Source organism: Momordica charantia (assembly GCF_013281855.1).
Source record: "Momordica charantia cultivar OHB3-1 chromosome 10 unlocalized genomic scaffold, Mcharantia_2.0 BLBB01000010.1, whole genome shotgun sequence".
NCBI classification, from domain to species: Eukaryota; Viridiplantae; Streptophyta; class Magnoliopsida; order Cucurbitales; family Cucurbitaceae; genus Momordica; species Momordica charantia.
Genome location: NW_028275158.1, coordinates 17,391,466 through 17,418,233, shown reverse-complemented (window position 1 = coordinate 17,418,233; position 26,768 = coordinate 17,391,466). Strand labels below are relative to the sequence as shown.

The 26,768-nt window shown below is 34.9% G+C and overlaps 2 protein-coding genes and 1 long non-coding RNA gene across 3 annotated transcripts; 1 reads left to right on the top strand and 2 right to left on the bottom strand.

Moving 5' to 3' along the window:
* The first annotated feature begins 4,326 nt into the window (after positions 1-4,326).
* On the top strand, positions 4,327-5,259 carry LOC148208706 (uncharacterized). The gene has a single exon (XM_088119159.1). The coding sequence runs from the start codon at positions 4,327-4,329 to the stop codon at positions 5,257-5,259; it is 933 nt and encodes a 310-aa protein (XP_087975285.1).
* Positions 5,260-9,806: 4,547 nt separating this feature from the next.
* On the bottom strand, positions 9,807-10,446 carry LOC148208705 (uncharacterized). Its single transcript, XM_088118215.1, has one exon. It carries the CDS (start codon positions 10,287-10,289, stop codon positions 10,002-10,004), a length of 288 nt encoding a protein of 95 aa, XP_087974341.1. The 5' UTR covers positions 10,290-10,446; the 3' UTR covers positions 9,807-10,001.
* An 8,455-nt stretch (positions 10,447-18,901) lies between these two features.
* LOC111021414 (uncharacterized) lies at positions 18,902-21,140 on the bottom strand. Its single transcript, XR_002602837.2, has 4 exons — positions 20,878-21,140; positions 19,607-19,688; positions 19,358-19,481; positions 18,902-19,168 (listed from the first exon to the last, which is right to left on the bottom strand). It is a non-coding gene; the product is annotated as an uncharacterized LOC111021414 (long non-coding RNA).
* Between the last annotated feature and the right edge of the window lie 5,628 nt (positions 21,141-26,768).

Below are 26,768 nucleotides of genomic sequence, written 5' to 3'. Positions count from 1 at the left end.
AACACTGTTTGACTTGCAAGCCAATCTGCACAAGAATCGACTTCACGATAAATTTTTCTGATACTAACACTCCATTCTTGAAAAAAGAAGTTCTAAATATTTAAAACCATAGGCAAAAGAACTCTCATTTCTAATTTGATACTTCAAAAATGGTTACTTTTTCTTTTATTTATGTTTAAAACCTTTTAAACTTCATTAAAAAAAAAAACATTAACATAGCCCTCCAAAACTCTCTCAAATTTTAGATACTCTGTATTATTTTTCCTTTTATTTATTTTTTTTCACCATTAAAATTTTTCAAATTCTCTTAAGAAAAATACTCTACCATAAATATATTCGGTAGGTTATACTAATTTTAACTTAATTTTATCGATCCAAATTGTTAGAATAGAAACCAGAGCTTCAAAGTTTATTGTTTTAAGTTTTTTCGTTCCATTTCTTTTACTTTTTTGAAAATGTATTTCATATTGTTCAATAGGTTCATATTTGAGATTTGTTTAGTTTTGCTTACTTGTTTCAATATAGAATATTAATATGTTAAAGATCACACATTGAAAAGAGGAGGGACCTTACAATGCTTTATAATAAACAGGGGCTACCTCCTCTCATTACCAATTGGTTTTGAGATGGAACCCCATGAATATTAATATAATACGTCTATATTTTCGCTGTGAGGAGGTTTCAAAATTGAGGGTTTCACCTGAGGTTGAATTTGGGGGAAAAATTTATAAGAATGATAGTTATAACTTTTCATCTCTAAAAAGGCATATTAATCTCTAAATGAAAAATGGTACTCAATCTTTTAACTCTATTAAAAATATCTTACTTTTGACAATTTCCTTTCAAACTCTCTTAAGCCTAATTTTTTAGGCACCCTACTCTCTCCAACTCTTACATTATTAGCTTTCTAATTTTACTCTTTGACAAATCTCGCTAAAAAATCTAAGTTAACTATTCTTTTGAGAGATACATTATTTGAGTGATTATATTTTTTTTAGTGAAACTTGTGTATCCATTTTTTTGAGAGCTTATATTTCTTTGTAGGAATATTATTTTTCTTTTATATGAGATTTTGTATTAAGGTGCGGGAGAACTTTAGGATTGGGTTAGCGTTTGAGTCCAAAACAATCGTAGTGGTTTGATCTTAACTAGGAAAAAAAAAAGAAAAAAACCAGTAGAGATTAGATCATGAATTGGCAAATGGGATAATATATTTCTAACGGTGAGATATCACAAACCCTTTATTATATTAATAGAATTTTCTTTAGTTATTTTATTATAAAATAAAATTCATTGAATTTGTTCGCTACTTATATAATAAATCTAAAAAAAAGGTTCGGCTAAACCGAGAAAAATTGAAACGAAGAATAGGGATCTTTGACAAACGGGATCAATACTAATTAATTATTTTATTATTTCGACACAAAAACAAGAAAATGAATTTTCCTAGTCCGAAGACTAGGAAGACAAATAATCCCTTCTAGAATTTTTTTTCCCTTTATTTTTTTCGCCCTTTACTCTCTTGAATATTTGAAAAGAGTGGTCAATCGACTTGGTTCTCACATGCAAGAAAGTCAACAGATCGAGTAGAGTACTCAAGAAAGAGTCTTGAGGGCCGGGTAGAGATTTTCATACCACCATAAAAACTTTGGTGGCATATCTCTTCCCTCCATTTTTATATTTTTGCGGCTTAATTTTTTTTAGTTAAATTGCATGCAGTTAGATTTAGCAGTAATCAATTAGTTTATGTAATTTTCAGTGTTAGATTGTCTAACAGGTGATTTGTGAATTTGAATTTAAGTTGCTTATTCAATTAGTTTAAATTGAATTAATTCTAAATTAAGCCGTGGAAAAAAAATTTAGTAAGCTGTATTAATCTTCCTAGGATTGTCATACGATCCTCAAAAATAATTATTTTATACGTTGCACTATTTTGTCGTCAATTGTTTAATAGTTTAGGATATGACTACAAATCTATATCAACTTACTTGCATTGAAGTTTATTAGGTTTCAAATATTAACCAATTAGATCATTAATAAAAAAAAAGTATTTATTACCTCGATTTGGGATGATCCTGTGAAAAAAAAAAAGGTGATTATTTACTTAAATTTCAAGAATCAAAATGAAGTTTATTTAAAAAAAAAAGAAAACCTTAAATGGAATTTAAACCAATTACTTACCAAACTTACTGCAGTTATCAAATTAGCAAAAATAGTTAAAGGAACTATGGGTCTAGTGAATTTTGTTTTACATTAATAAATAACCTTTGTTATGGAGAACAAAACCGACCCGAAACGGGACAAGGAGTTGAAGTCTGAGATCATTGATTGGGGAGACCGACCCATGACGTAACGGGCCGGCCCAAAGAACGACCTAATGCTGGGGCAAAGAACGAGGAGAGCGACTAGCGGAGAACTAACCGGGCCGAGAGGGCTCGGTCCCGACCCGTGCTCGACCCACAGCCCAGCCAACGATCCCCCATCTTCGATCGACGATTTCGCCTAGGCCCTGCAACGGTGAATTAGGGTTAGCTATGGAAAGTTATGGAACAACTTCACGATATAAGTAGCGATCCAGCCTTAGAGGTAGGGGGATCGAAAAGTTGACTACATTTACGCTATTCTCTTGCTAACTTAAGCATCGGAGCCCGTGTGACTAGAGTCACACTGGTTTAGCTCGATTTGGTTTTGCAGGTACCAGTCCCGAATCAACAAGTTTGGTGGGTGCGCGGAGGAGAACCGGAGGACCGAAATCCACGCATCAACAATTGGCGCCGTTTGTGGGGACGATATAGCAAAGCGAGCTTCGTCAAAGCGAAATCCCGATCTGAGGTGAAATTCGATCCAAGGCGTGTAGAGTGCAGCGGCCGACCATTCAGGCGAGATAGGATAGAGCTCTGATCATCGACTTGGTCTGAAAGTGACATGAATCCTAATGAGAGCCATCGATGCTTCGAAAAGAAGAGTCTGAAAGAAGCGGCCGATCACTTAGACGAGGCAAGACCGAGCCCTGATCATCAACTTAATCCAACCACCCTTGACGGGGGAGAACCAGTGATGGGCTGGATAAAGCGACAGACCTCTCCGGCAAGGCAAGGCCGAGCCCTGGTTATCGACTTAATCCGACCACCCTTGAAAGGGGAGAACCAGTGGCAGGCTTGAGTAAAGCAACAGACCTCTCGGGAGAGGCAAGGCCGAGCCCTAGTCATCGACTTAATTCGACCACCCTCGACAGGGGAGAGCCGGCTGAAGAAGTAGAGTCTGTCCCTCTGACAGCCGAAGATCGACGGGTCAACATCGGAACCAAGTTGGGGAATGAGGAAAGAGAAAGCCTTATAAACTTCCTCAGAAGCAACGCCGATGTGTTCGCATGGTCACCGGAGGACATGCCGGGAATCGACCGAGGAGTTATGGTACATCGACTCAACGTCGACGAGAGCTGTAAGCCAGTGAAACAGAAGCGTCGCGCGTTCAACCAAGAAAGGAACGAGATTGTAGCTGAACAGGTGGATGAGCTACTGAAAATAGGCTTCATTCGGGAAGTACATTATCCCCAGTGGATATCCAACGTGGTGCTGGTAAAGAAGCCAAACGACAAATGGAGAATGTGCATCGACTTCACGGACCTAAATAAAGCTTGTCCAAAGGATTCTTTTCCTTTGCCTCGAATAGATCAACTGGTTGATGCCACTGCAGGACATGAAAGATTGAGTTTCATGGATGCTTACTCTGGATATAATCAAATCAAGATGCATGTACCGGATCAGGAGAAAACCTCTTTTGTCACGAGTCGAGGCTTGTATTGCTACATCGTGATGCCGTTCGGATTGAAGAATGCAGGTGCAACCTACCAACGAATGGTGAATCAGATGTTTGCAGCCTTAATCGGCAAGAATATGGAAGTATACGTAGACGACATGCTGGTAAAGAGTTGAAAGAACGAGCGGCATGATGAGGATTTGGCAGAAGCATTCGACATTTTGCGAAAGTACAAAATGAAGTTGAATCCCACCAAATGCACGTTTGGAGTGACCTCAGGCAAGTTCTTGGGATTTTTAGTGCACCAAAGGGGAATCGAAGCCAATCCAGATAAGATCAAAGCTGTTCTAGAGATGGATCCACCCAAAACTCTAAAGTAGCTTCAGGGACTCAATGGAAGGATAGCAGCACTCAACAGATTCGTTAGCCGTTCAACTGACAAGTGCCTACCATTCTTCAAAATCTTAAGGAAGAAAGGACAATTTGAATGGACGGAAGAGTGTGAGGCTGCCTTTAAGGAGCTGAAACAGTACCTGGGGGCAGCTCCACTTCCTCGCAAAGCCGATCATGGGTGATGAACTTTACTTATACTTAGTTGTATCCAACACTGCAGTGAGTTCCGCGTTAATAAAGGAAGAAGATGGGCGACAGTCTTCAATCTACTACATAAGCAAAGCAATGGTAGATGCAGAACTTAGATACCCACAAATGGAAAAGCTGGCATTGGCACTGGTCACTTCAGCTTGGAGACTACGCCCGTATTTCCAAGCTCACAAAATAATTGTCCTCACCAACTTTCCCTTACGACAGGTCTTGCAAAAGCCAGACACTTCTGGACGACTAGTAAAATGGGTTGTAGAGCTCAGCGAATACGACATTCACTATAAGCCAAGAACTGCCATGAAAAGGCAGGCTGTGGCAGACTTCATAGCGGAATTAACACCAACAGAACCTCAAGTATATAGTATCGACCGACAAGTGGTTGAGGAAGAGCAACTCTGGACACTCTACGTAGATGGGTCCTCAAATTTTCGGGGATGCGGGGCAAGACTTCTACTAATCTCTCCAGATAAAGAAAGATTCGAATATGCGCTGCGATTCAACTTTCATGCATCCAACAACGAAGCCGAGTATGAAGCTCTACTAGCAGGACTAAAAGTGGCCAGGTACGTAGGGGTCAGGAACATACTGATACTTAGTGATTCACAGTTGATTGTAGGCCAGGTGAAAGAGGAGTTCCAGGCTAGAGAATCGCGAATGACGAAATACCTTTCACAGGTAAGAAACCAGCTCGACCAGTTCTCAAAATATGAGATTCGACAAATTCCACGTGCTCAAAATGTCAACGCAGATGCGTTAGCTCGACTAGCTACGACTTATGAAACCGACTTAGGCCGAACTGTACCGGTCGAGATTCTACTTGGGCCAAGCATAGAAGCTCAGGAAGCCATGGATATCGACGATCAAGGGCAACCAGAAGAAAACTGGAAGAGCCTTTGATCAAATATCTGAAAGACGGGATCCTGCCTACAGAAAAGATAGAGGCCCAGCAGCTACAACAACGAGCGGCCAGATATGTTCTTAAAGACGACAATCTGTACAAAAGAGGCTACTCATTGCCGCTTTTAAAATGTCTAACGCCCGATGAAGCCGACTACGTCATGAGAGAGATACATGAGGGTGTTTGTGGAAGCCATTCTGGAGCACGATCCTTAAGTCACAAAATAGTTCGACAAGGGTACTACTGGCCGACCATGCTGAATGATACGAAGCAATTCACCAAAAAATGCAACAAATGCCCAACGGTTTGCAACCGTACCTAGACAACCGCCAGAGCCTCTAACAAGCATAATGAGTCCTTGGCCCTTTGCTCAGTGGGGAATATACCTTATAAGGCCTCTTCCATTAGGAAGGGGCCAGACCAAATTTGCAGTAGTGGCAGTCGACTATTTTACTAAATGGGCCGAAGCCAAAGCCCTAGCGACAATCACTGAGAAAAAGGTCACCGACTTCATCTGGAAGAACATAATTTGCCGCTTCGGAATATCCTACAGCATTATCAGTGATAATGGGAAGCAGTTCGACAATGCCGCCTTTCGAGAATTCTGCAGGGAGTTGGGCATTAAGCACATCTGTTCCTCTCCAACACATCCGCAGGCTAATGGACAAGTTGAAGCAGTCAACAAAATCATCAAAAGAACCCTGAAGACCAAATTAGAAAAGCTCAAAGGGTTGTGGGCAGAGGAACTTCCCAACGCATTATGGGCATATAGAACGACACCTTGTACTTCGACAGGTGAAACGCCATTCTCATTATCATTTGGCTCTGAAGCGGTAGTGCCAGTCGAAATTGGACTCCCCTCCCCAAGGGTAGAGCAGTTCACTCTACTTGACAACAACGAATCCGTAAAACTCAACCTCGACCTATTAGAAGAACATCGAGAAACAGCACGACTACGAACGGCTGAATACAAAAATCGAATAGCTCGATACTACAACTCGAAGGTCAAGAAACGTGACTTTAAAGAAGGTGATCTGGTGTTAAGAAAGATTATGCCCAATACAAAAGATTCAACTAGCGGTGTGCTCGGGCCAACATGGGAGGGCCCATACAAAGTCACTAAAGTGGTGCGGATAGGCACTTATGCTTTAGAAGACCAACGGGGGAAGGCCTTACTACACCCGTGGCACGCCCAACACCTCAAAAGATACTACCACTAGTTCGACATATTTCTGGACATTTTTATGTTTCTCCATTATTTGGACCAACTAAGCTTATTGTAACCAAATCTTCGACAGGACGATTTTTTCTACTAATAAAGTATTCGACATTCGACGTGATACTTGAGTTCTTATGTTCATTCTGAAATAAATTTCTCAAGCAGGGGGCATCATATGAATATCTACATATCTACGACCTGAATATCTACATATCTACGACCAATCAAGAAACTCAAAATTGGGACGGACCTAGAAAGAAGCAGGCCGATAAGCTAAAAGCCAATAAGTGAAACCAGGCAAAAGAATTCCGAGGTGCTGAGAAAGGCATGCGTACAGGCCCAACAAGGTTAAAACAGAAAACAGGCAAGCCTAACCGATCAACGAAACCCACGGGTAGAAAATCATATGGCAAAAGTCAAAATAGGTTAAAAACCCGAGGGTGTTGATTTAACTTGGGGTAAGAAAACGGCAGAAGTCAAATATGTTAGAAACCTAAGGGTACCGACTAAACTCAGGGTATAAAAGCCATTGGCAAAAGCCAAGTGGGTTAGAAACCCGAGAGTAAACCCTGAGGTATAAAACATGGGCAAAAGCCAAATAGGTTAGAAACCCAAAGGTATCGACATTAGTTCTATTAAAGTTAGATCCCAAGGCCAAAAGTAAATGGTTTAAACTCAGATAAGAATAAAACCAGGCTCAGGAGACTTGATTATGGTCAACGAAAATTGGAAAAAACTTCCAATTCATGAATAGTATCGACAAGTTCAAGGCACAAAACCAGTGGCAAAAACCAAGCACTAAAATCCAAAATTAGATCAAAAGCTTTTGGTAGAAGCCCTGTGCGTTAGCAACCTTCTCATTTTTAGCCACTGATATACAATGATCTTGTGGTAACGACAAGCGATAAGTACTCTCAAAACAAAGATCTTTACACAATTATTCGTCTTCTGTTTTGAGAGTGGGGGCCATTGTTATAGAGAGAAAAAACGACCCGAAACGGGACAAGGAGTTGAAGTCTGAGATCATTGATTGGGGGAGACCGACCCATGACGTAACGGGCCGGCCCAAAGAACGACCTAATGCCGGGGCAAAGAACGAGGAGAGCGACTAGCGGAGAACTAACCGGGCCGAGAGGGCTCGGTCCCGACCCGGTGCTTGGTCCCGACCCGTGCTCGGCCCACAACCGAGCCAACGATCCCCCATCTTCGATCGATGATTTCGCCTAGGCCCTGCAACGGTGAATTAGGGTTAGCTATGGAAAGTTCTGGAACGACTTCACGCTATAAGTAGCGATCCAGCCTTAGAGGTAGGGGGATCGAAAAGTTGACTACATTTACGCTATTCTCTTGCTAACTTAAGCATCGGAGCCCGTGTGACTAGAGTCACACTGGTTTAGCTCGATTTGGTTTTGTAGGTACCAGTCCCGAATCAACAAGTTTGGTGGGTGCGCGGAGGAGAACCGGAAGACCGAAATTCACGCATCAAGAACCTTAATTTCTCAAATTGATCACTCGAATTTTGGCAAAATTAAAGAAATCATATTAATGATAAAATAAAAGATAATTAACGCAACATTATGGTGGCTTAATTACGAGGCTATAGACTAAGAATATTTTCATGGTTAAATTTGAATATATATGATTACCATTTACAACGGCATTAAGTAATTGTTGGTTTGTGGACCCCACAGGCCGCAACCCAATAACGTCCGACGAATCTCGTCCGTATGATTGCCATTTGGAGAGCATATGCATCTCTCCTCATCGCCCCCTCGTAATTATCCATTCCCGTACTTTTTATTTATTTTAATAGGATAAATAAGATGGAAGATTCGAATTTAACCTTTAAAGGTTTAGATTGAGAATGATGCATAACTACTAAACTATGCTTTTACAGTAATTTAATCTCTGTAAATTTGAATAGAATTTCAATACCAATCTTTATATATATATATATATATATATATATTAACAAATGATCTATTACAATTAAATTTGAGAGGTAAATAATTAAATTCACAACCTTCTAATTCGTCATACACTTCACAAATCATTCTTAGAATATATGTCACCGTTTCATATTAATGAACTTTTTTATTCGATTGTTTGTATTAATTGACTTTATCATAATTTATGTTTTAGAAAAATGAGGAAAAGAAAAAAAAAGAGTTTTCAAATGGGTAGAAAATAATTTCATGAGTATCAGTGAAGCGTGGGTTTGATATACAATTTGAATTTTTCATATTCACTAAAACAAATTAATTAATTAAATATTTGTCTAACAATTTTTTCTTTTTAAGTATTTGTCTAACATATTTGTTTTTGAAAATCATTTCAGACTTATGTGATTCATATAGTATAAATTTTGAAAACAATTTTTTTTTTAGATTTTAAATTTGAAACTATAAAATACATCATTATATTAAAAAAAATAAAAATTTTGATAAATATATTATTTCATAGTGTAAACTTATTTATTTTTGTTAAAATAAAAAATGTAAAATATAATATAATATAAATTATATATAATTGTAAAATAATAATTTACAAATTTTATAACATATAAATGGTTAATAAATCTACTCTAAAGAAAAAAATTGATTAATAAATCAATTAATATTACTTTAAATTCAACTTTTTTTAGAACAGTACTTGGAGGTGTGAGATTCGAACTAATATACCAATTACCATTGAGTTATGCTCACTTTATCATTTTAAATTCAACTAACTCTATAATATATTACTAAAATCCTTTTGGAACAATTTTTATTTTTTGAACAAGGAACAAGTTTTATTGAGATTTTCAATTTTTTCAAATTCGCTGCCAGATCCATATACGAAAAGCATAGAGACAAACCTATTTTTCATAGAGTATATTTTTAGATCACAAACCAAAAGCAACCTTAATTTATTCAAATTGTATAAAGCTCTTAAAATCAAATGGACGCTTAAATCAAACGGATTAAATTGAAAATTTTAAAATCACGTAGACTAATAAACCATAGAGATCAACATAATTTTTTAAAAATATTATATTATGCTAGAGCCTAGAGTCCATGATTAACAAAAATTTCCTCAAAAAATAAAGGAAAAAAAACCGATCAAATTGTCCCTTTCGTTTCCGATCCAATGAGATTCAACAGAAGCTTTTATACTCGATGAGCTCAGCGAAGGATTCTTCACATTCAATCTCAAATCGATCGGATCAAAAACAGAAATTAAGAGTTCACAAATTGCAACAGAACATATAAACCGATCCGATCCAAACACTACCAGTAATCGACCTCAAGAACATAAAATCAATCAGAGCATCTTCTCCAAGTCAGATCCAAGAAAAAAGAGGAGGTTTCATTTCATAACTGTTATTTCAATATATAAAATTAGAAAATACTCGATCGGAGGAGTCAGATTTCAGTTCAAACTCCGGCAACGACAGAGAAGAAGAAGAAGAAGAAGAAGCTACAGAGAAGACCAGCAATTAAAAAGAGAGAGAGAGAGAGAGGTAGAAGAACCGGCGGAGTTCTAATCGGACTTGAAGGCGGCGTCGAAGTGGTGGTGGTGGTCCGGGTGGTGGCCGGCGACGTAGTTGAGGAGGCCCTCGCCGGCTTTGTCGGGCGGCGGGAGGGAGGTGTTGGCGAAGAGGAGGACGGCGAGGAGGAAGAGGGCGGTGGAGAGGAGGAGGGGCCAGAAATAGGCGAGGAGGGAGAGGAATCTCGGAGCGAGGAGGATGAGGGAGAAGAGCGCCAGAGAGAGGATCAGGCCGGCGAGGAAATGGAATCTGAACTTGAGCAATTTTCCGGCGATCTCCATGGATTCCGATTAGGGCTCGGTCTTTTTGCGGAGGAGGAAGAACACGAAATTGGGGGATTTTGCTTTTGCTTCTGCTTTATCTTTCTTTTTCTTATTCAGAGACAAATTTGCAAATTCTCTCTCTCCAGAGATTCCCTCAGGCTAAAATAAAATGTTTTCTTTTCTTTTCAACCCTTTTTAAACTGATAATTTACACCAACCCCTCTTTGTAATAAAATATTGGGAAAAATTCGTTCCTTTTCTTATTAAACTTGAATGTATATGTCAATTATCGTTGTCTGTCTTTCAATTCCTTTTAAATATTTGTTTTGATTAATTTTAAATTTTACAAAATTTTAACAAATTTTAACATTTTTTTAACACAAAGTTTAAAATTTATGATTATATTTTAAGAAATTTATCAGATATAATATTATATTGTAATTGTGATCAAAGAATATAAAAAGACTAAAACTGTCACTTTTTAAAAGTAACTTAATCAAAATAAATGTTTCGAAATTATAGAAGTAAAATGAAAAAAAGAATTGAAAATACCGATATAATAATGAATATTTTAAAATAGACAGATTAAAATCAACTAGAGTGAAAGTAAATAACTATATATATATATATATATATTTTATCTTTCTTTTGTTTACAAACATGAAAGATTTTGGGCGACTAAAGTGCTAATAGAACTTTTTCAGGAAGAAGGCTAGAATTTCCGCTTGTTTGTACTACTGTATTCTCAGCCATAAACGTTTGATTTTATTAAACTAGATTAAATTATAAAGTTATAAAATGAAAAAATAAAAAATAAAAAAGTGGTGAAATCAATATTCTTCTTGGTTATGTTTTTCTCTTTTTGAAAAAATGATTTTGCGGGTGTGCTTGTTTTTTATATTGAATTATTTTTCCTTAATATCACGAATTGGACTTTTCTTTTTACTTGCTTGATTTTGTTGTAAGTTGGAATATTTTTATGATTAAGTTTAGGCATCTGTGTTATTTGTAGCTCAAATCTCATTAGTCTCTAAATTTTTAGATTTGTTCTCGTTTATACACAGACATGTCAGTCCAGTGACACACAAAACAAAGGTGAGTATTATGATGCCTAAGTCAGTATTGGTAGAAGAATAAATAAAGTATATTCAAGAGCAACAAAACAAAGGTGAGTATTATGATGCCTAAGTCAGTATTGGTAGAAGAATAAATAAAGTATATTCAAGAGCGACAAAACAAAGGTGAGTATTATGATGCCTAAGTCAGTATTGGTAGAAGAATAAATAAAGTATATTCAAGAGCGATTCAAACGTACCTTGGTAACGGATTACCACACTCAGTCAATTACATCCTTCATGCATGCTGATGGCGGTAACAGTAGGGCGAGTTCGACCTGATTCATCCCTCATGGCTTCTCTGATGCACCAGGTCGGTATACCTCACCCGCTTGCTCGACACATAGCAGTCTATTTTTCTTACAATCACAACAATTTTATTTTAATCTTTCAACTTTTAGAATATTTATTTTAATCTCTAAACTTTTTAAAATGACTATTTTAGCCTTTCAACTTTTAAAAGGTACTAGTGTATTACCACGTGCAATGCACGTATAAATTTTTTTTAATTATAAGGTAACTTAAATTTTATATAATTTCACGTAAAATATTTTAAGTATAATTATTTTAAAAAATAATTAAGATTAATTTTTATATATATTTATTATTATTGACAGCTAATTACTAATAATAAAATGTACTATTTATAATTATTTTTAAAATATACTATTATAGTTAATTGTTAATGATATATTTTGTAAATAAATAAATTAAAAGTAAAGGAAAAAATTATATATTAATAAAAAAGTAAATAGGTATTTTAATATTTTTATTTTTAAATTATTTCAACCTAATATGGGTCCTTTATTTTATTTTTTTAATATTTTGTTTGTTTATTAAATATTTGTTTAGGGCTGACGTTTTGTTGTATATGTTGAATTTTTTAACTAAAACTAAATTATTTTATTGATTTAATTTTATATTATAATTAAAATTATTAAAGAAAAATTCTTCAAATTATATTATTAGAAAATAAAATGACCAAAAGTTTTATATTCCACCTTTTACGATTCTATACAAATTATTGTTTATAATTAATTTATTAATTAAACATTTTTTAAGGTATATTAGTCATGGTACTTTTTAAAAAATATTCATTTTGATCATAGTTTTTTTTGTTCATATCATTATTGTTACTATGTCACCTAATATTATTAACTTAATTCTCACTCTAGCCAATCTAAGTGATCTGAATACATGCTAAGTCTACACGTTAATAAACATACTCAAAGTTACACTATCCAATTTATCAAAAGTAAATAATAATAGAAACTAAAATAGTTAGTTTTTTAAAGTTTAGGGATAAAAATGAAATAAATCTAAAATTTCAAAGAACATAATGAAATATATTTAAAACTTCAAGGATCAAAATGGAAAAATATTGGAACTTTTAGGACGTCAGAAATCAAAACTAGATTTAAACCATTTCATTTTCATGAACAGTTTTCCAATTTGATTTTGGATCAATTTTACAGATTATTCAAATTTAAGGTTTAATGTGATGAAAGTATCAAAATTAAATATTAAAATTTAGTCATCAAAATAACATTAAAACAAATAATCTCTCATATATCAATAATAATGGGCATTTAAAACAAAATTTTTAATGTGATTTATTTTTAATTAATTTGCATAATCATGATGATGTATTTAAATTATAAATGGTTAGCAAATCAAAGATTTGGGTATATTTAGGACATCACGAAATTAATACATTGAGAATCGAATCTTTGCATTTAATATAAAACCATGTGCATAGAATTCTTTTATTGTATCTTTTAGTCATTCCAAGCTCTCAATCTCCATAATAATTGAATTTATTAACCAATCAATCTGAACCATCAACCATCTATATTTAATAATCAATAATTTTGACCTTATTGGATACTTTTTTCTTTTTTTATCGTCCTGGTTTCTCTCTCTCACCTTTTTGTACTAAAAAAATGATTATTGTACGGATCTTAATTTAAGTGCTACAAGATAAAATATAACTACTCACTTATGAAAATAAATCTCAAGCTGAATCTGAACTAAAACGAATTGTATCACGCTAAGTAGTAAACATCACTATGAACTATTTGTAAAATAATCCGAGTCGGATGAGAAGCACTTTCATGTATCCTAAAATTATGTTCTCTCCAAATGTGAGAAATATGTTGATGACAACGGTAACCCAAGTATCTTCACAATAGTATGATATTGTCCGCTTTGAGCATAACCTTCACAGCTTTGTTTTGGCTTCACCAAAAATGCTTCATACCAATGGAGATAATTGTCCTCTCTCATATACCATGAATCAATCCATTCCCTAGTCAATGAGAGACTTTGTTTGCATTTCCCTCATAAACCCAACAATCATCCCCTTAAACAAAGTACCACCGAGTCTCCCCTTGAACGAGAGTTTGCTCTTATCCAAGGCTTCTGCCACATCTTGATAGAACACACCCATGGATTACTTCGTGACTAATACCTTCTGAGGCTCACCACTTCTTTTTTCGGCACCCGAAGATTTCATTGATACAGCTAGGTTTAGACCATGGCTCTGATACCACTTATTAAGGACAACGATACCTTGAGTATCTCCACAATGGTATGATATTGTCCGCTTTGGGCATAACCCTAACGACTTTGCTTTTGGTTTCACCCAAAAGACCTCAAATCAATGGAGATAATTATCCTCTCTTATATACCATGGATCAATCCATTCCCTAGCTAACGTGGGACTTTGTTTGCATTTCTCTTACAAACCCAACAAAATAGCTAGAGGTGGTCCAAGAAATTCTTTATACTCTATTTCTAGGTGAACAACCTAGCTCTACTAATGCGACAAATCCATGCAAGCTTGGTATCTTATAGACAAATACGTCAGTCCATTGAGATATGATATGCTACGAGTGAATATTTGAGACCTGAAAATTGATGTGAAGAGCTCGTCGATGCAATCATACCTTAATACCACCAAATATAAATTTGCCAAACATGCACTCAAACGAAATATGGTCCTAAGTTTGAATCTCATCGTAATAAAAGAACATACTCAATTGGAGTAGAAGGACATCAAGGACATATAAAATCCCTAGTCCATAACGATCACGAATAGCCAACCAACTCAAAAAGAAATATTTAGGGATACAACCAACAAACAATACTAAGACACCTAAGAGCTTCTAGAACGAAGGACACCCCAAGCATTGAGACAGAGAATAACCTCGAGGTCGAACCTAGATATATAATACTATCACCATCAATCCATAGACGAAGGATCACAACTACCACATAAACTTGCACATCTAAAAAGATAAACGGGAGATAAATATATGTTTATAAATGATTTTCAACCCTTCCATCTTTTAATATAGTAAAGATTTAATTTCTATTCTCATCATAAAATTTTATACCTATTTTATTTTGGGAGTTCTCTAAACTTTGTATAAAATAATTATTTATTCAAGTTTCGTTCATCATTTAAAAAATTATAAATTTGTGATATTTGATCTATATTGTATACACTTATTCACAATAATTAATTGATTGGGTAAATCTACGAAATAAATGTCTAATATGCTAGGTGTTTATTTTTATTTTATTTTATTTTTTTAGTAGGATGAGATTCGAACTTACCATTTCAATTATGGTTGAGCTTCGTTTTGGCCATAAAATAGTTTATTAAAAATAATTGATAGCAAGGATAAAAATAATATTTTTAATGCAAAGCTAACCACTAAAACAAAGCACACATTCGGGAACTAAAATAAGATTTAAACATGTTATTTATTTTAAGGATTTTTTACTAGGCATATTTATAAACATAAATCAAATCCAATATTGCAGAAGAAAATGAGTGTTATAGTCAACCTTTTAAAATGGAAAGCTGTTGATTAGAAGTTGTTGATCTATATTTTTTGAAAGTTTCTTTTCCGTAATAGTTTTTTTGTTTGTTTTTTTTCTTTTCCAAAATGCATCTGAAACTTAGTCAAAATTCAAAGATAGAATTAAAAAAAAAAACTATTTACTATTATTATTTCAAAGATTAGGTTAGAATTTTAAAAATGATTAAAAAAATGGAAAATGTACCGAGAAGAAATTATTAATAAATACTTATTTTAAAAAAAAGATTATTTTCCCCATTTTTTCAGGTTTCTAAGAGAAAATAGTGGAACTATTATTATTATGATTCTACTTTTCTTCTGAGTACAACAATTCGAATGAGGATTCAAACCCATGATCTAATTATCGTTGAGCTATGCTCATGTTGACTATTAAAACTATTATTTTTACTTGTAGTTAGAGTAAAGACATGTATGACTCATTTAGTGACGTTTTTGTTTCTTTCTGTTTTCTCTTTTTTAATTAAAAAAAAGAATTACATGGCCTCCAACTCCCATAGATTCAAGAATGATAAAACAAAATCATTATTTGTATTGGAATAAATTAGAAACAGAAACAAGAAACAAAAAACTTATTTTTGTTGTTTCCAAAATTTCTATATAATTTTGAGATTGTTTCTAAAAAATGAGAAACAAGAAACATGAATATTTGTCAAATGCTTAGATTTCGTAATAAAATTAGAAACAAGAAATGACACTAATGATTAAGAATATACCAAGATCACCTTTACATGATGTTTTACCCGAATTCTTGTCACTCCTTGGGATTTGTACTCGTGGAGAAAAATGTACCTGAAAACAGAGGTGAACACCTTGAAAATCAAGTTAGTCTCAAACCAAAGTATTTGGTCTCATGTCGAGCCACCAAATTCGTGTGTATCTTTGAATGGAGCTCACCTCTGATATTTATAAGTGACTGGAAATATGAATTGTTGTTTGCCACTCTACACGTCCCATAAATTTCAATGGTTCAACGGTTGTGGTAAATGGGGAGTTAGACGATTGTGTAGCAGTTGAAGTGCAATGGTCGTCTTGAGTTCGAGCTCCCTTTTGATTAGACTCTTTGGTCAGATCTTAAGAGTGTATCATAGGTAGGACGCGATGATTTCAAAGTGTTATACTTTGAACCTCACGCAATCCTTCTCCGAACACATAACATGTTATATGCACACTTTGGACCTTACACAATCCTTCTCCGAACACGCATAACATGTTATACGTCCTCTAACATACGAGAATCCGTCTCCGAATACACATAACATATTATACGTCCTCTAACATACGAGAAGAGGAGACATTTTTCTCAACGTAAAGTATTCTTAAATTAAACCATTTGTATAAGGTGAAAAATATCAATTCAAGAATCTACGTCTGTTCAGGAGAAGTTCCACAAAGGAAAAAATGAAAAAAAAAGAAAAGAAAGGACTCCTTGGATAAACTCAAGAGGTAAAGATGGTTAGCCACTTAGATATGCTTAAGAGATACTTATACGATGAGGTACAAATATTTAACCCGCTTTGCAAGTGACATCACTTTTTAATAGTTACAAAAATAATTTATTGGGTGTTTTGTAAGTAAAAAAATACTTTAATCATGAACACAAATGTTTAATAACAAATTATTTTAATATTATCTACACTCTTAAAAATATTCTAACTTCACCAGAATTGTTTTACAAAATATTTTAAGTTACTCAATTAGACTTTTTCCAAAATTACATGTTTACTCATAAATATAGGACAAGATAACTTCCGTTAATTAAGAAGATGATTGATCCTTACATCTCATTTGAATGGTAATACACTAAAAGAATCAAGCCTCCCGAAGATGGCGTAGTGGTAAAAATATAGGACCTTATAATAGTACCTAGGAGAACTTGTGTTGGAGCCACACGACATCGATTTAGATAAGAAAAAAAATATTCCCAAAAATACATATTTTGTAATTAAAAAGGTAAAAAGAGTAATGGGAAGTGAAAAATACAATGTGAGAGAGAAAAATTGCCTCCCCTAAAGCTAGTGGTGGGTTTGACTATTTTTAAATGGAATTGTCGGCTGCCTTTGAATTTTTTTTAAGGAAAAAAAAAAAGTATCCAAGTTGATTAACTTAACCCCAGATCACATGGGTGAAAGGGAATGAATGGGAATTGGGATATGGGTGGCTTTAACCAAAGTTTTTGTTTGTTTGTGGGGGCAGATCATAACTCACATGTTCCACTAATCCAAGCTTTTAACCTTATTCCAAAATTCAATTATTTCATTCCACACCTCTCCCAATTAAATATGTTTGAGGGTTTTAGGCTTTGAATCTATTATTTTTGTTATGTGCTATCTAATTAGTAAACTACTACCCTACTCGGTTCAAGATGACTTTTGAAGATAGTTTTTAAAGTAAAATATTTTTCTTATAAGAAATTGAGTAGATATTAATATTCATGGGATTCCATCTCAAAATCAATTGACAATGAGAAGAGTAGTCCGTGTTTATTATAAACCATTGTAAGGTTCATTTTTTTTCCAATGTGGGATCCTTAGCATGCCCCTTTAAGATCGTTGCTCTTTTGACTCATCGATCTTGGTCGGATCCCATTTTGGACCAGATGCTCGTTTGAACTTTTAGACTTTGATACCATATTAAGATTCATGAGGTTCCATTTGAACAATATTATTAGGAGTGAGTTTGAGATGAGTTTATATATATAGCTTTAGATAAAAGAATTTATCAAATAATTGATTAAATACTTCACTATTCTGAAGCTGGTAGTTAATCGATTTTGTAGATTGATTATAGTAGATGGTGTTAGAGTGGAAAATGTGACCTGCCACGTGGAGAACTAAATCATATCCTTGTTGATTGAAGGAAACACTATGCACTAAAGGAAACTAAATCATATCCTTGTTGATTGAAGGAAACACTATGCACTAAAGGAAACCAGCTAACTCATTTGCCAATGACCTAACAGAATGATTACATGAGCTCTACCACCTGACACCCTATACATAGGAATTGAATGTTATTCCGACTTAAAGTATGCAATATGATGTCTTGGCTTGAAACTTAAGATCGGCCTTACTGACCCAAGTGTTGAAATGTTTGTTTTCTTTGTGCAGGATTTGCCTCACTAAGCTCCACTAGTAAAAATTCGATTTTTCGTGACGTTTTTTAAACGTCACAAAAACCTTTTGTGAAGTTTTTGACGTCATCACCTATACGTCCATCATGAAAATTATACGTCACGAAAATTAGCACACGTGACAGTTAAAGACCATCATGCAAAATATAGGCTTCCGCGACGTTTTCTAAACGTCATGAAAAATGGTTTCGTGACGTTTTAAGACCGTCACAATTAAAACTTTTCACGACGTTTAAAAAACGTCACCGTAAATGAGTAATCGTGACGACATTTGATTTTGTGACTGTTATACAACGTCACGGAAAGACTTTGAGTAGCGAGAAAAGGTCATGTGACATCATTTTGTGACGTTTTTAAACGTCACCAAAAAAAATTTCATGACATTTAAAAATTGTCACAAAACACTTTTGTGACTATTTAAAAACGTAACGAATTATTTTATTTTGTGACGATAAAAAAAATCACAGAAAATGTATTTGATTTTGCTTGCAGATGTGTCACGTAATATTTAAATATCATATAATTAAATTGTCGATCGAAATCGCAAATACATTAATTTAGATAACAAAGTTGAAATATAGTGGGAACAAAGTATTCTCGAAATATTCTCGGACTTGCTAGTACATTATAGTAAACATGTTCAAATTCCTACAAACACAAATTACAGAATTAAACAAGTCTCACATACCAACTCCAACAAGAAAGCTCATCCATCAATTAGTTGCATCCCTAATTGTCAACTTCTTTGGGTTCGTGAAAGACCTAATGAAAAAAACAATACCCAAGTTAGATAAATGAATAACCAAAGATAGATAAGGGAAGAAAGTCACCCCTAAAAGAACGAGTCTATCTATTAAATGTAACTTAAAATTCAATAATAAACCATAGTTCATGAACTTAAAAAAAAAAAAAAGAAACTAGGAGTTACTCAAAACAAATACAAATCAATACCACTCATCCCTCCTTAAGCCAATTTCTTCTTTGCTGATCTGTCTTCAACTAAGAGAGAAAAGAGAGATGCATCGCACTTAAACAGCAAGAACACTTGTTCCCATAAGCCAATTCCATAAGTGCACTGTACAGGAAAATATCATTTAAAACTTTAATTTGATGAGGTTGAAAATGAAAATCAAAGAAACTGACTTCGGCATAGTCATCCCTCCACTTTTTAATACAAAAGAGAGAATTCTAAGTACTCACCTACTTTGATGTTCTAACTTGAAAAATAAAGATCTACACGCCATGGTTTATCATGTACGGGTAAGCTTGGATATTGCACGTCCTGTACAAGAAAAGTTTCATATTATACTCAGACACATCAAAATATGAGATTGAAATGGACAGAGAATACACAATTTAAACTGGTTGCTAATGGCCTAATTGCTATTAGTTTCTTTAATAGGTTCCTTCTATCTGATCACACATGCTTAATACCATAGAATCTGCTTACCATCCAAAAAAATCTACAAGTTCAGGCATATGGAAGTCTAAGGCATACAAGCATGCCATAATGTGATCCAAATATAAAGTGAAGAACCCTCCCAGCTAAGGTCTAACTACCTTGAATTAACTTCAATATAATAACCACAGTAACTAAAACGAGCTTGACTTAAGAAGCAGTAGTAAAGTACAGTAAACAATAGGAAAAAATTCAAAAAATCAACCATACATCAAATTCCTTTTATACCGACTTATGGCTTGACTAAGGCTTAGCTTTATCAAAGATGCAAAATTTAATTATGCCATTGTTACTCCAAGAGAAAGCATGATCCTATTATATTCAAATAACAAAATTTAGTTCCAATAATTGGATCGAGATTCAATACACAAAAGTTAATTTCACATTATTAACACACAAAATCAAATCTAAGAGATCTTAAAAACATAGGCCAATCTACTGCATGGAATGGTTGTAAAATCAAGTATGACAGCATCCCAATAATATTAAGTCCAGTAGATATAAATGTTATTTTTCTCTAGTTTTTCAACTTCTCGTGGCTTTTTCTTTTTTTATTGCCCTCATGTCTTCTTTATTTTGTTCTTTAAATAAAGTTGTTCTCTCCATGAAAAGTAAAGCACTCCATAGAAAACAAACCCCAGGAATTGAATTAAAACTCCCACGAACCAACAAGAGAATTAACTTCAACAACCAAGACTAAACAATAAAACGACCACTTATTTTTCAAACACAACCAAGTAAGCAATAACATAACTATTAATCAATCAACTAAAATACATAAACAATCCTGATTTCTATAAACTCCTTTAGTCAGAACAGATCATCGTCAACTTTCAGATAACCAACAAGATTTAATCCAACATGTTGAAACTCATCATTAATATATCAAGAGCAACATCTATAAAGTAATATAAACCACAAACAATCATGCAACCAATACTCATAGGCACACAAGCACACAAACAATTTATACATCAAAGAACAAACATTCCTACAAATAAGAACTACTTACTACTAAGGGTCCTAACACGCTACTATTGGGGAGTGGGGGACGTCGTGCTGCCGTGGACCGACGGAAGGAGAGCAAGGAGTTGTTGCCGCTGAACCAAACACACCGTCGTGGGTGCTACAGTCGTTGCCGCTGCAGTCTGATGTCGCGTGAGGAGTACGCCGTCGGAGAAGAAGAAGAAGAAGAGGGTTGGGGGAGGGGCGATTGAAGAAAAAGGAGAAGGGAGGAAGAAGAAGAAAGGATAAACAGAGATTTTAGGGTTTGTTCCTTTTTTTTATTTTCTTTCTTTTTCTTTAATTTCTTTTTTTCTTTTTACCCAAAAGAAATAAATCAAAATAAACCAAACAAAAAATAGACTAAAGTAAAAGAAAAGAATTTTAATTCTTTTCCAAAAAGAAAACTCATTTTAAACCAAAAAAAATTTGAGAAATTTATTTAAGAGATTAACTTAATTTTAAAACCCGAGAATAAAAACCAAAAGGAGAAATTAAATTTTCAAACTCTTGGAATAAGATTTATTTAAAAATTTCTTCCAAAATTTGAAAACTTAATTTATTTTAATCTAACAAAATTAAACATGAATTCTAATGGATAAAAAATTAGAACTCTGAATTTAGAAAATCTAAGAAATTAAATTATCAATTTAGGGAAAAATTCAAAGGCACAAATTAAATCTTAAAATAATCGAGCCATAGAACGTGGGGCGTTACAGAAGGGGTGGGAGGCTAGGGAGGAAACGAAGACAGAAGCAAGTCTTTGTGATGTTTTTAACTTTCATGAAATCTCTTAATTTTATGACCTTTCGTGATGTTCAAAAATCGTCATAAAGTACAAAAAAAAATATTGAATCTGTAAATATATGTTACTTCCACCTATTTGTTCGTTTACCAGGTTCGGCACGAACTAAAAAAAATGTATTCAATATTTTGCAACATTTTTAAATATAATAAAATTTATAAATTACATATTCACTTTTCGTTACATTTAAAATATATGAAAAATTTTGGTATTGAAATATATAGATAAAATGAAAAAGTTAAAAATAAGGTTTCCATTGTTAGGAAGTTAATATTTAAATAATATTTTACAACATTTTTAAATAGAATAAAAATTATAAATTACATATTCACTTTTCGTTACATTTAAAATATATGAAAAATTTTGGTATTGAAATATATAGATAAAATGAAAAAGTCAAAAATAAAATTTACAATTGTTTGGAAGTTAATATTTAAATAATATTTTGACTTAAATCTATTTTTTAAAATCTATAAATTTAAGGGTCCTTAGAGTCAATGTCGTTGCTCGCCTTCACAAACTTTGTCAAATTCTTCATGAAATTGTAGTTTAACTTGAAAACATATGGCAATCCAGGTGGAGCAGACATGACACTCACTAAAGAAACAAACTAAAATTCCTAATGTTAGATAATTGTGGATTCAAAACAAGCTAATTGGGCCCAAAACTAAGGCTTAATTTCAATAGGTTTTTTTGCTTAACACTTACATACATATATATGTTTGCTTTGCCGTCAAAATGAGAGTAGTGTTGTTGCACACACATTGAGTTGCGGCCAAGAGAAGTTGCAAAACCCTTTTTTGGTGTTGTTGCATCAAAAGAAAAAAAAAGATGGCGGCAGTGGTGTTTGGTTGGCAGAGGAAGAAAAAAAAACTTGATTTTTTAGGAGCAGATTTGTGTTGGTGCACAATTGGGGCAGTGGCGGCAAATCGGCAGAGAACAAAAGGAGAACAAGGGTTTGTAGTGCTTTGTCGGCAACCCGTTCTCTTAAGGTAGTAAGATTTTTCGTTCTGTATTCCTAAGTATCTATTGGCGTAGTGCTTAGAAGCTAGTTGGCCATTGTTGTGGCATCTAGGGAGTGCTTTGTAGAGCGTTTGTGAGGTCCATTGTATTTATCCCAAAATCATAGTAGAACCCGTTGTTGCGGAAGACTGGACGTAACCCATAGTTGGAGTGAACTAGTATAAATTGTTTGTGTCGTTTTCTATATTTTCCTTATTTTTCTTAGTACTGTGTGTGACTTAGTTTTCATTGACAAACTGTGGAAGGGGAAAATATTATTGGTGAGTAAAATTTCCCAACAAGTGGTATCAGAGAGTAGGTTGCAGAGTCATGAGAGATAAATATCAAGCACACCATTACTATGAAGGGGTTCTGAAGTTCAGTGGAGAGAATTTTAGTTTTTGGAAGATGCAAGTAAAAGATCTTCTTACGTGCAAGAAGATACACAAGACTTTGGGGGAGAGACCAGCGGATATGACAGACAAAGCTTGGAATGAGATGGATGGGCAGGCCGTTGCAAATATCAGAATGGCACTATCAATGGGGGTATGTAGTCTCGTGGCGAAAGAGATGACTGCAAAAGAGTTGTTGAAGGCCTTGCAAGACAGGTATGAAAAACCTTCTGCCAATACAAAAATATTTCTATGGACGAAGTATTTTAATATCCACATGGAGGAGGGAACCTCGGTGAATTCTCACATTAATGAGCTCACCGATATCTTGAACAAGTTAGAAGGGATGGGTGTCAAGATTGAAGAGGAGGTGAAAGCTATGAGGCTGTTGACGTCTTTGCCTGACGGTTGGGAGACGATGAAGGACGCGGTGTCGAATTCGCTAGGAGAAAATAGCTTGAAGTTTTCAGCTATTTGTGATGCCGCCTTATCTGAAGAAGCCTAGAGAAAATTAGGAAAAATGTCTGTAACTACTTCAGGGGTAGAAAATGGGGTTGAATAAGCTTTGGTAGCTCAGTTTAAGGGGAAGGGCAAGATGAAGTACAACGGGAAGCAGCAACATAGGAATAATAGGGGTAGTGGGAGTTCCAGTGGAGAAGTTGAATGTTTTTACTGCCATAAGAAGGGCCACTTCAAGAAACACTGCAGGAAGCTTAAAGAGGATCAGGAAAATGAGGACACTCTAAATTATGTGTCAGCGGAGGTGTTAGCTTGTATTGAGGATAACACAACACCTGTAGACTGGTCATCAGAGTGGGTAGTGGACAGTGCAGCTTCGATGCATGTAGCTTCAGACAGGAGTTGGTTCACATCCTTTACTACAGGAAATCATGGTGTGGTGAAGATGGGAAATGAGAAACTCTCCAAGATCAGAGGAATTGAGGATGTTCGTTTGAGAACTGACAATGGGGCCGAGTTAATATTGCATGATGTGAGGTATGTACCCAGTTTCAGGATGAATTTGATATCAGCAGGGAAGCTGGATGACGAAGGCTACAGAAGTGAGTTTGTAGAGAACAGATGGAAACTCATGAGGGGATCCGAGATAGTGGTTGTTGGCCACAGAAAAGCTTCAGTGTATTTGTTGAGGTTTGGTGTTGCCAGAGGATTAGAGAGACGGATTATGCACAGGGCTGCAGATAGTTCAGGGGGAGACTTGAAAGAACTAGCAGCATTGACAGTCAGGACAGATTAGGAGAATCTGCCATCAGTTCAAGTACAACAGCTGGGAAGTAGAGGAAAAGGAAAGAGGAAAAACTCAGTGAGGTGTTCAACAGACTGTCAGTTTCGAGCCCCAGTTGTCAGACGGATAAACGAGCTGATGAAGTCGCATAGGCGAAAGGGTGCATTGAGAAAGACTACAGTTGGTGCTGAAGTCGAGGGTGAAGTCTCTAGGGTGGAAACGAACTTGGGTGGGAATGCCAAGTCATCAGTGAAAAAGCTTTCCTTCAAGAGTCGTTCGGTGCGAGTGAAGAAGGAAGCGTCGGAGACCACTTAGTTCGAGTGGGAGCACGTGGCTGTGTCTCTAACGTCTGGAAGACAAGACCACGTATGATTGCTCAGTCTCAGGGCAATCACAGATGGAGCCTTGGTTGGTGCTAAGAAGAAGTTAGAAACTGTCGGTGCAGTGGGAGTTGAGCCTTGGTTGGTTCCAAGAGGATGTTGATCAGTTAGAATTTGTTGGTGCAGTCAGAACTGAGTCATGAGGGACACTGTTGTTGCAGTGAGAGGCGATATTGTTGTTTTGTCTCCAAGTGGGAGATTGTTGGATAATTGTGGATTCAAAACAAGCTAATTGGGCCCAGAACTAAGGCCCAATTTCAATAGGTTTTTTGCTAAACACTTATATACATATATATGTTTGCTTTGTCGTCAAAATAGGAGTAGTGTTGTTGCACACACATTGAGTTGCGGCCGAGAGAAGTTGCAAAACCCTTTTTTGGTGTTGTTGCATCAAAAGAAAAAAAAAAGTGGCGGCAGTGTTGTTTGGTTGGCAGAGGAAGAAAAAAAAACTTGATTTTTGAGGAGCAGATTTGTGTTGGTGCACAATTGGGGCAGTGGCGGCAAATTGGCAGAGAACAAAAGGAGAACAAGGGTTTGTAGTGCTTTGTCGGCAACCCGTTCTCTTAAGGTTAGTAAGGTTTTTCGTTCTATATTCCTAAGTATCTATTGGCGTAGTGCTTAGAAGCTAGTTGGCCATTGTTGTGGCATCTAGAGAGTGCTTTGTAGAGCGTTTGTGAGGTCCATTGTATTTATCCCAAAATCATAGTAGAACTCGTTGCGGAAGACTGGACGTAGCCCATAGTTGTGGTGAACCAGTATAAATTGCTTGTGTCGTTTTCTGTGTTTTTCCTATTTTTCTTAGTATTGTGTGTGACTTAGTTTTCATTGACGAACTGTGGAAGGGGAAAATATTATTAGTGAGTAAATTTTCCCAACACCTAATAATCACAGAACATAAGAAAAATTCACTTCATCCACAAACATAACGATCGAAATAGAAAACAGATGTGTGAAACCTTTCGTGACGTTTTAAGTTTCATGAAATCTCGAAATTTTATGACCTTCGTGACGTTAAAAATCGTCATAAAGTACCAAAAGTCATGCATCTGTAAATATATGTTGTTTCACTCTTAGTTCAATATTTTACAACATTTTTTAAATTGAATACAAATTTTAAATTACATATTCACTTTTTATGACCTAAAATATCATATATGGACAAAAAAATATACATATTTCTTGCTAAAAAACACGGCTCACCATTTAATAACGTTTGAAAAATGTCACAAATAACAGATAATTCGTTAGTCGTCATGTTTTCCCGCAAAAAATATCACTCCACAATTTCATGACGTTTTTTAAACAACATGAAAAGAAAATTTTTTGGTGAGGTAGACATTTCCGCAAAGCCTTTCATGACGTTTTATAAAAGTCACTAAAAATGTAGTTTTCCCACTTATCATGACGTATAAAAATTGTGACGAAAAGCCTCACATTTTCATGACGTTTCTTAAATGTCATGAAAAAACTGAAAAATCTAGTGTTCCACCCAATAAATGAGTCTTATCATTTTTTGACGAATTCTTAAACATCATAAAAATAACTTTTCTTGACATTTTTTAAACATCATGAAAAGCCGAAAATCCGAAGAACTCCGTCTTTTCCCGCCAAAAATGCGCCTATCCATTTCGTGACGTTTAATAAACGTCACGAAAAACGTATTTACTTTCGACTTTTTTGTGATGGTTAGAAAAGTGTCACAGAAAGTAATAAATTCAGAACACTCCATCATTTCCGGCCAAAAACACGCCTCACCCTTTCGTGACGTTTTTTAAACATTACGAAAAACTAACTTTTTGCCTAACTTTTCGTGACGGTTAAAAAAAGTCACGAAAGGTCAAAAATCTGGAAATCTCCACTTTTCCCTCCAAAACTGCGTTTTTTTAACCTTTTTTGACATTTTTTTAAATAATTTTCAACAGTATTTTACTGTTCTTGAGCGTCACAAAAACTCAAAATTCTAGTAGTGCTCGCACTGGAAGCTAGGCCATACCCGATCTTGACCGTTCTCAAGTTAGATCATAATTCACCATAAATATTTGGCATTATCTATCGGAAGTTGAATATAACAAAGTCATT

What these genes read in the sequence shown, in the direction of transcription:
- LOC148208705 (XM_088118215.1), bottom strand. Translation starts at nt 10,289, where the DNA reads ATGGAGATCGCCGGAAAATTGCTCAAGTTCAGATTCCATTTCCTCGCC.
- LOC148208706 (XM_088119159.1), top strand. Translation starts at nt 4,327, where the DNA reads ATGGGTGATGAACTTTACTTATACTTAGTTGTATCCAACACTGCAGTG.